The sequence below is a fragment of the Lycium ferocissimum genome, chromosome 6 (genome assembly GCF_029784015.1).
Source record: "Lycium ferocissimum isolate CSIRO_LF1 chromosome 6, AGI_CSIRO_Lferr_CH_V1, whole genome shotgun sequence".
Classification (NCBI taxonomy): Eukaryota; Viridiplantae; Streptophyta; class Magnoliopsida; order Solanales; family Solanaceae; genus Lycium; species Lycium ferocissimum.
The window spans coordinates 4727956-4738169 of record NC_081347.1 but is presented as its reverse complement, the minus strand read 5'-3'; the positions used below and the strand labels follow the sequence as shown (position 1 = coordinate 4738169).

The following is a 10214-nucleotide window of genomic DNA, read 5'->3' as shown; positions in this document are numbered from 1 at the left end:
ATTTATAAATTACATTACAAATAAATATTTTAAAAATTGAATAAATGTAATGTCGGGTTGGTTTGGTTCGGTTTGACTTTTTTTAGCTAAAACCAAATCAAACCAATTATGGTCGGGTTTTTGCAAAATTAAACCAAGTCTTGTGAATCCAAATACGGGTTTTCCTTGTAATTTTTTTTATTAGGTGCGGTTTGTCGGTTTCTACACCCCAACCAACGTCGAGGCATTAGGCGAAGGATAAAACTTAAAGACCACCAATCTGAAGGGGAAAAATTAAATACTACCCCAAATGAAGGACAATCCGCGCAAAAAAATGTTCCCACTGTCCGCTTCCCACTCGAAAAGGGTCAAATATACCTCTCGTTATAATTTGGGTTCAAATATGTCCCTGTTGTTAAACCACTGGTTCAAATATAGCCCTCCTCCGTTAAAATTGTCCAAGATGGACGACACTGATATTTGATGAGGTGGATGCAATAACTCATTTTACCCTTCCCCTCTATTTATTCTTCCACCATTATATTTGACCCTTTCTCATAATACAGTGGTATATTTGTCTCTTTTCCGTTTTTAAAAATAAGAACAAAATTTAAATAATGTGGTCATTTGTGTAAATCAGCCACAAAGACCGCTACCAGGCCCACCTAATAACCAATCTATGAATTGAACGTCCCACAAACCTCAAAGCCCTTCCCTTCCCCCCTAACAAAAATTAAACTGTGTGGAGGTTCCAATCCTTTAAACCGCTCTCACTTTTTTCTCCATAATTTCTCTCTCTACCAAAAAAAAAAAAAAAACAAAAAAAAAAACAAAAAAACTCTCTCTCACATCAATGGCGTCTCCACGCGAGGAAAACGTGTACATGGCGAAACTCGCCGAGCAAGCCGAACGTTACGAAGAAATGGTAGAATTCATGGAAAAAGTCGTTACTTTCGCAGACAGCGAAACCTCCGAACTAACCGTCGAAGAACGTAACCTTCTCTCCGTAGCCTACAAAAACGTGATCGGAGCACGTCGTGCTTCATGGCGAATAATCTCATCAATTGAACAAAAAGAGGAAAGCCGTGGTAATGAAGAACACGTTGCATCAATAAAGGAATACAGATCTAAGATTGAAACTGAATTAACATCGATCTGTAATGGCATTCTTAAGTTACTTGATTCTAAACTTATTGGATCAGCTGCTACTGGTGATTCTAAGGTTTTTTATTTGAAAATGAAAGGAGATTATCATCGTTATTTAGCTGAGTTTAAAACTGGTGCTGAGAGAAAAGAAGCTGCTGAGAATACTCTCTCCGCTTACAAAGCTGCTCAGGTTGGGAAAAAATTACGCTCTATATTTATTTTTTTGAAAATATTTACGCGTCATAGCCCATACTTTGAGTTTGTTACCTGATTTAGGCTCCAGAGGCGAATTCAGGATTTTTAGAATATTGGTAAAAAAATGCATTAATAAGAATTGATACTTGTTCCACTTGGTAAATAACTAAACTTTTAACCACGGGTGCCGGCAGGTAATATTAGATTAATTATTAAAAAAAAAAAAATTGTGTATAAACACGGTTAATACATTATGTATAATGCTTTCCCTCAGGTACAATGTTGTATGTTACTTGTGTATAGGGCCACTTGGCGTAATAATTTATGTTGGGATGTATATGTTTGAGAATTTCTCCATTTTATTTTTGCTTGTTAAAAGAAAAAAATATTCAAATTCGAGGTTTTTTTTGTTTTGCTAAATTGTTATTTTTGATCTTGTGTTCTCAGGATATTGCTAATGCTGAGCTTGCACCTACACATCCAATCCGATTGGGACTTGCTCTTAATTTCTCTGTGTTTTACTACGAGATATTGAACTCTCCTGATCGTGCTTGTAATCTCGCCAAACAGGTCAGTGAATAGATCACATTTATTTTCTTAATTTTGCTATGTGAATTTGCAGGGATTTAGGGAAAATGGAAAACTATGGCCCCGTTTGTCCATAGATACTAAAAAAAAAATTCACTTTTTTTGGAATTTTGGAGTTGGAGTTGTGTTTGGCCATAGTTTTTGAAATTGTAGTTTTTGGTGAAATGTAGTCGTAAAAAAGTGAATTTTTTTGAAAAATAAGTTTTTTGAGTTTTTGGTATTCCGGAATACAACTTCAAGTTGTATTCTAATTTTAAGCAATTTGAAAAGTGAAAAAAGTGAAAAAAAAAATCCGGAATAAAGTGAATAATTCTTATGGCCAAACGCCTACTATGTCTTTGATTAAATAGATTTGTTATCACAAATTTTAATTATTGTTGGAATAGCTACAATTACTTGTAATCTAATACTACTAGATACATATTGATCAAATTGACGAAGTAGGCGCTATGGAATGAATAAGTTGAATTTGATATAATGATAATGATTTGTATGGTTGATCTTGAAATGTTCTTTATTGTATATTTGATCATATGAAAGGCCTTTGATGAGGCAATTGCGGAGCTGGACACATTGGGTGAAGAATCCTACAAGGATAGCACTCTGATCATGCAGCTACTTCGCGATAACCTCACTTTATGGACCTCTGATATGCAGGTTTATACATATTTCTTTCTATTGTTAATAAGATTACTTTTATTTTGTCATTCTTTGAACAATTTTATTGAAATTTTGCATCTTTGTTAAATTTTGTTCAGGATGATGGAACTGATGAGATCAAAGAAGCAGCACCCAAACCAGATAATAATGAATGAGCAGAGCAGCAGTAAAATGGTGAAATTTCTTTAGGATTGAAATATGCCTTTGTTGTAACTTCTTTTTTTTATTAATTATCTGAATTATTCAGCTCTTTGTTAGTTCTAGATCTTGTGATTTGTAATACCTAAAATCAACCCTTGTTAATTTGTTGTTTTTGTTTGTTTCTCTGTGGATTTCTTCTTGTATTTGGATAATTTCCTTTTTCTCAAAGGAATGACTTATTGGGAATTTGGATCTACTGGTAGCTTCTCCATTTCATATTTACATGGATATATGTTCAAAGACTTTGTGCCAAACTAGGCATTATTTCTTGTGATATATGGTCAAGGTTGAAGTTTCTGAGAACCTTATTTCTTGTGTCTTGCCATATGAACATTGACCTTTTATTACTCCTATTAGGTAGGTATGACAACTAATCTAGCATTATATTTATGTAACAACCCTTGTGAAAAACGCTCTGCTCTGTTTCTGGGTTGTTAATTCTTTGTTTGTTGGGTATTTCCTCCGTTTTAAAATACTTGTCACGTTTTGCTTCTCTAAAGTTAATTTAGTATACTACAAGTGACAATTTTCTCATAATAACTCTTGGTGAAAAAGTATATCCTGAAATTTTGGTTAAGTTTATGTTATTTGAATCTGTAGAAGAAAAAATGACAAATATTTTTGGACCGAATGACTAGTAAATAAGAATCCGTGCTTTGTTTGTCCCATCTGAAATGACTTGCCTATTGCATGGTTGATTTAGTCATAAAGTGTCTGTTGTACTAAATTTTCATAGTACATCACTTTTAATTCTGCCAGCAAGGTGACCACTCACTTTGTTCATTTTTCTCACAAGGAGGGGCCTACTCTTTCTTTTAATTGGATTAATAATATAATAGTTTTTTAGAGGGGTTGGGGCAACACATTCATATCCCCCACTAACGAGCTGTCTGGTTTCTTGTCGATTCTCTTATGATGTCTTGGTTTGAAATTTGAAACTTATTTAGTGCTGTAGCCTGTAGATATTGCTCCTTAGTGAAGAAGCTATAGTGTAAAATACTACTCAGGTTTGGATAAGCCCTTACTTTAGTCATAATGAAAGTTTTTGTCTGTTGTTCCTCTTTCCATATCACTTGTTCAAACTTTTGACTGTAAAAGGGAAAAAATATTGTCTGGTACCATTCATTACTTCCAACTGCTATGCTAAAGCATTCTTCTTAATGAGTACAGTTGGGACGAGACACTTTTTGCTCTGCTTTTCAAACTTTACAGTTGGATTTATGCACTTTTCTGTAGTTAATTACATTGACACTTTACCATATGGCTTTTGAATTTTTGAGGAAATGAGATCTTGCCCTTTTACTATTTGAATAGAAAGAAAATGACGTTTTTAGATTTTTTATATATTTTTTTTAGATCTGTAAAAAATGAAGATCTCTTATGAGAGAGTCATAAAATTAAAAAGAGTTTGTAAAGGGCTAAAAAATCAATTCTCCTGTCTGTTAGGGTGCATGATCTAATCAAATTTGTTGGTTGTTGCTATTCAATTTAGCAACGTAGTAGTGGGATATTAAATTAAAAGTAAAAACTTATCCGCATTCAATACTTAAATGTCATATTTTTAATTGCTCTTATCATTAAATATAGTTAATCAATACATATTTTTATTCTAATTTATGAATCGTAGCTAATCAATACATACTTTTAATTTGATTTATGATTTAACTATGGTAAATTTATAAATTGATGTAAAGACCCAATGTGAATTAACTCTTTCGTGAATGAACTATTGGTCAAATGGATGTGATGTAATATAACATGCTTTAGGCTGGCTAACTGATAACAACTTTCCAATTTTGTAGTGTGTGATATAGATGACTTTTCCACGGTGTATCCACGTAGGACAAAAAGTACTAGTATTTGAAATGCCATCTAATGTGATCTTCAGCATGACTTTTACAAATTACACTAATTGGAATCTAATATGTCATTTGGTGGTTCAAAAGGGCATCGAATGGTTGGCGGCATGTTCCTTTGAAGTTGTAAAAGTGGGGTAGGTCTGAGTAGATTTTCGTTCTTCTTATCATTCAAATTTTTGATTTGCTGTATAATTGAAGTAGAAAAGAAGCAGACATGAAAAATAAAAGTCGGTGGTGCGGCTGAGTTGCTAATTATCTCCGAGGAAGAATAATTTAGTAATGTGGTAGTTAATTTCTTACTCCCATTCTTTCCAAAATAAGTATCACCTTAGCAAAAATTATACCCATTAAGAAATTAATAAATACAATGTGAAGTTTATTAAACTATCCCAATTTATTAAATATTTTTTGAAAATTAAGCAATATTATAGAGGACTACTTTAATGTTAAGAGCATAGTTAGAAACACTTGTCAAATTTTGTCTTGAATTTCTAAGGTGATTCATATTTTGGGATAAATTCTTTTTGCTAAGATGACACTTATTTTGAGATGGAAGAGTATCATTTTCTCTTTTTTAAGGTTAAGTCTATCGTTTAGTTGGCCTCACAAATTTTTACGTTTTTTTCGGTAGTGTTGTGATTGTCATTCTTGAATATTACTTCGTCTATCTCAATTTATATATATCATGTTTTTTCATTAATTTGTTTCAAAAGAATGTTACTTTACTTTAAAAAACTTCTCATTTTATCATTAATGAGATGATATAGCCACAAATGTGTCAATTACTTATTTTAGACCATAAATTTCAAAACTCTCACGTGCAATATAGTAAATATTTAGGAAAGTACTGGTCCTCATCTTGATATGACAAACAAAGATTTTAGAAGGAAAGGTAAAAGGAAAAACAGATTAGTGAATTAACTCCCTATGGGCCATACGCTATGGCCCTTTTGAAATGAGCATATTACTTTCTTGCATTACAAAAGTGGGCTGCGAGTCTCTTATGATTTTTTGAAAATCTTGCATTTCACCTACCTTCCATAAAAACATTTTAGCATAATCCCACTCAAGTATTGTTCAATATATAATGGTATTACACCGGATATGTTATTATTGTATTGTGTAGTATACGCACAATCGAGCTCGCTTATAATGATTTGGATATGAACGGTTTTGAACTTTTTATCCCCCCTTATTCCATGAGCGAACATTCAAGATCAAAAATCAAAACTTGTTGAACTTGAAGTTTTGCTTATGAAATAGCAGGGTAAAAAGTTCAAGATCACCGCTCTCCTAAGACCATTCTTATCAATCACCCCTTCTAAATGAGCTAATAAACCCGATGCACAATTTGGTTCATTGACTTGATTTAAAAATTAATGGGTCCAAGAAATCCCATTAAAGTATTTTTCGGATGTATTTAGGCGTAGATACATTAAAAAGAAAATTTAAAACATTCCTTATATAAGGCTATACTATCTTGTTAATTGTCTATTATTATTGGTATTTGGAGAATTCCTGAAATCGATCCGATTTTAGCTTACCAATTATTTAGAAGTATCCAATCTTTTCAAAAATAAAATTCAAAATTTGAAAACATTCAACAACCAATATATTTGAAGTTTTCGTACATATTGATTTTTTTGTTAATATTACGATAGGACCATGTATTTGATAAAATGCCAATGTATTTGAAGTTTCCAATCAAACCCATGTATTTTATATTAAATCTCATGTATTTGTGTGAGTAACAATTTGCATCACCCATGTATTTTAGCGGTAATGCATTTGAAGTTTTGATATTGATTTCGTTTTGATTTACACATGTATTTGAAGCATAACCAATTTTTGAAGTTACCACTAAAATTGCAAAATGATTTTTATATTAAATCTCATGTACGTGTGAGTGACTAATTAAAATAGGACATGTGGCAATTGGATGTAAAATAATAATTTAAAAAACAATTATAAGATAAAAGAAAAGAAAAAAATTATTTTTCACCAAAATAAATAAATAAATTAACTTTTCTAAACACAAAAATACCCCACTTACATCCTTCCCCCACACACCTCTCTCTACCGCGCACCATTTTTTTTTCTTCTAAAGGCTCCATTTTTATTTTTTTGTTTTCATTAGATTTTGATCCATTTTGAAAACATATAATTCAAAATTTGGCACTAATCTATAGCCCCCAATTCATTATTTTTTGTTTTTGCGGTCCTCCAAGTTCGGAAATTTGATTTTCCAATTTGAAGCTTTAAGTTACGTTAATGGTGAGTTCCTAAAAATGATCAAATGGAAGGTTAAATTTGATTGAACTCAAACGAAATTATAACCAAAAAAATTTTGAGAGATCACCCACTAAAAATGGAGTGGTGGTTGATAGCAAGGAGAAAATTCAAATTGGAAGCTTTGAGAAATGAAAACTTTCTTCTGAAATGGAGATATGAGAATAGGAAAAAAAATTTATGAAAAATGAGAGAGAATGTGTTTTAAAAAGAAAAAAAAATGTGACCATGGAAGGAGCTTAGAAGCTCGGAAGAGAAAATAATTAAATCAATTTGTGTGCGCTAAATATTGTTCTTAAGAGCATTCAAAAAGAACTTGTTCATTATGTATTAAAACAAAAGTTTGGTTAATTAGAATCAAAGTGTTTGAATGATTTTTCAGGTTTGATGAGGAACTTATTGCAAATGAAATAAAAATTTTGCAACAATTTGGTTCATTTGTTAATTTGTAGTGGAATGGTTTGTCAATTTGTTATCACCGTTATGCATTAAAGAAAACTTTTCGGATCCTTAATGGTCCTTATATGGCAAGTTGATGGTTTATGGTGGAGGAAGTGTTGGAATGAAAGAGAAGGAAGAAGAAGACATAAAAAATAAAAAATAAATCGTAAAATTGTGATAACCTTCATTGACACGTTTTGTGAAAAGGTCACCAATTTTCCAACTCGATCTTAAATGAACGCCTATATGAAACATCTTGCCCATGAAGAATGAATCTAATTGTATTAGCGTACATGATTAATTTTTTTTGTCTAATATTAATCGATAGGACCTAGTCGGTAAGTGTTAAAATGCCTTGCCTATTATTTTTAATAATGCTCCATTTCAGGATATAAAAGAAAGCTTATTACGTATATAAATTGAAATTATCTTTTATATTGAGGACAACCTATGTGATGGTTTGAACTGACTCTCAAACCTATTACTGTTCGAATAGTCTTCCCTGGCTAAGCCCGGCAAAGCCAAATATTTTTTTTTATTAAAAGGAGATCTAGGACAGAGATTTCATTTTATCAAGTTCACTTTTATGATTCACCGCCTAAGACCAATTAAGAGGAAGCATTCCCTACTAAAAACTTGTTCATTCTCAATACATGAATTCAAGATCTTAGGGTAAGGGTGGAGGGATCATACTTGTTCCAGCGTGCATTCTCCTGGTAGTCATACTGTCTCAACTTTAATCACTCTATTACTTGACTAATTATATTTTGATTAAGGTTTTTGATCAAAATTTATACTTAAATGATTCATCTTCCTTTGAGATTTGTTAATTTTATATATCTTGTTTAAGTCCAGATAACCATAAGCGAAATAAACATCTCACCCCACTTCCTATCGTAGTGCTCGTTCACATATATGCTTCTTCCTTTCCAAATATAGTGATTCGGTGTTTCCTAAGTAAATAATATGGTGAAGTGAAGCAAAAAGAGTTCCAAAATGATAAAGTCGTAAGAAATTTTCTTATAAAAAGTTCTATTTGACAAAAGAACAAAGAGTTTGTTTGTATATCCATTTTATTTTTCCGGAATATTTTTTCACTTTTTTCACTTTATGGTGTTTAGCCATAAAATTTCCAAATAGAATTTAGAAAACAACCAAAACTTGTTTTTCACTTTTTTCACTTTTTCCATTTTCTGTTTTAGACCTCTACTTTTTTTTTTTTTCCGTTTACAATTTTTATCGCAAAAGGTTGTATGTGCTCAATTTTTACCCTAAAAGTTCATACAACTTTTTTCACTGGTCAGAGGCAACTTATGTTGCTCAGTTGCTCTCCACTCCAACAACATTGCACATCATGTGCTAAAAAGCTTCTAAAAGAAAAGAAGTAGGTGGGAATTTTGCAACAAAACCATATTTAGAGATGTTATATGTTTTGTGTACACCAGTAGATTGAAAGAAACCATCGGTTTTGAGCACTCCATAAGCTAATCTCAAGTATAATTGCTCTATTTCTCACCTTTGGTTATGTTTATTAATTGCTTTGGGTGGTTTTGCTAGTTTTTAGAAATTTGGGGTATAAATCATATTTCATGTTTTTTTAGGAAAAGTACATTTTAATAATCAAATATTATTTTTAAAAAGTATGGTCAAACACAACTCCAACTCCAACTTCAAAAATTCCATAAAAAGTGAAATTGTTTTTGGTTTTCATGGCCAAACGCCATAGTTTGGTTATTGAGTTTTTCATCTCCAAAAATTGTCAGCACCGACTTCATGGAAATTTCCACCGCAAAAGGTTGCAAAGAAAAGTATTTGATCTCCAACAACTTAAACACCAACCCACAATCTGATATTAGAATTGCTTAATAGTCACAAAACTTTTTTCTTTTTGATAATTGCCTCTTAATCATTGACGTTGGTTCAAATATTTTATTTGCAACTCATGTTCGTGCTTCATTTTCATCACAAAGCATCTTAGTGACTAATAACATGAGAACCTTGTACCCACCTTGGGCAGGCTTCATAGAAGCAGTAATGTGAATATTAAAAAGGTTATATTTTTATTAAAAGATGTACCACCTCACCAAACAAGTTGACAAAACTCAAAGGGCAATGCATACCTTCTTGATGTTTCATTGTCGAAAGTATGACGCCAACTTGTTAACAATCCGTATTTGAAACTCATTGGTTCAACTGATTTAAATTCGTCTTGGAAAGACAACTGAGGGAATAAAGCGCACCCTATTGAAAGATACTGCGTTCCTAACTTGAGCCCTATCGAAAGGTACTCTAGTCCCGGGCTCGAACGAGTTAGATATAACTATCTCACCGCACCCCTCGATGATATTACCCACTCTATCCCAAGATCTTAAAATTCTGAAAGTCCATAATTTTTGGAAATCAATAGAATCTAAATGAATTAACCATTTGGTATTTGAAATTCACTGTCTCAGACTAGTTTGAATTCGCATTAGGAAGGAACACTTATGTAGTAATGTGCTCCCTATTGAAAAGGTAATTCGTTCCGAAGGATCCAACCTTATTGAAAAGGTATTATGTTCTTAGGGCTCGAACGAGACCTCTGGTTAAGGATAGAAGGATAACAACCATCTTACCGCACCGTTCGATAATATTACCCGCTCTATCCAAGATCTTTAAATTCTGAAAATCCATAATTTTTGAAAATCAATAAATTTAATTGAATTATACCATATACCTTGTATGTTGGAACTGTGATTATATTTATTCTAGATGGATTTAGAATTTCATTCATGAAATACCAAATTATTTTGTTTTCAGAGAAAAATGGAGCTAATGTTATAGGATAAACAAACAAGAGAATGAAAAGGAACACAG

At 32.0% G+C, this 10214-nt stretch overlaps 1 protein-coding gene across 1 annotated transcript; it reads left to right on the top strand.

Annotated features, from left to right (window-relative positions):
* The first annotated feature begins 726 nt into the window (after positions 1 to 726).
* On the top strand, positions 727 to 2967 carry LOC132059014 (14-3-3-like protein 16R). The gene is made up of 4 exons (XM_059451472.1): positions 727 to 1315; positions 1768 to 1890; positions 2449 to 2565; positions 2667 to 2967. Exons 1-4 carry the CDS (start codon positions 833 to 835, stop codon positions 2721 to 2723), a joined length of 780 nt encoding a protein of 259 aa, XP_059307455.1. The 5' UTR covers positions 727 to 832; the 3' UTR covers positions 2724 to 2967.
* The last annotated feature ends 7247 nt before the right edge of the window (positions 2968 to 10214 follow it).

Bases quoted from the DNA above. Each gene is read 5' to 3' on its own strand.
- LOC132059014 (XM_059451472.1), top strand. From the start codon at position 833: ATGGCGTCTCCACGCGAGGAAAACGTGTACATGGCGAAACTCGCCGAG. The intron at 1,316-1,767 runs GTTGGGAAAAAA...TTGTGTTCTCAG, and splicing joins CCGCTTACAAAGCTGCTCAG to GATATTGCTAATGCTGAGCT. The intron at 2,566-2,666 runs GTTTATACATAT...AATTTTGTTCAG, and splicing joins TATGGACCTCTGATATGCAG to GATGATGGAACTGATGAGAT.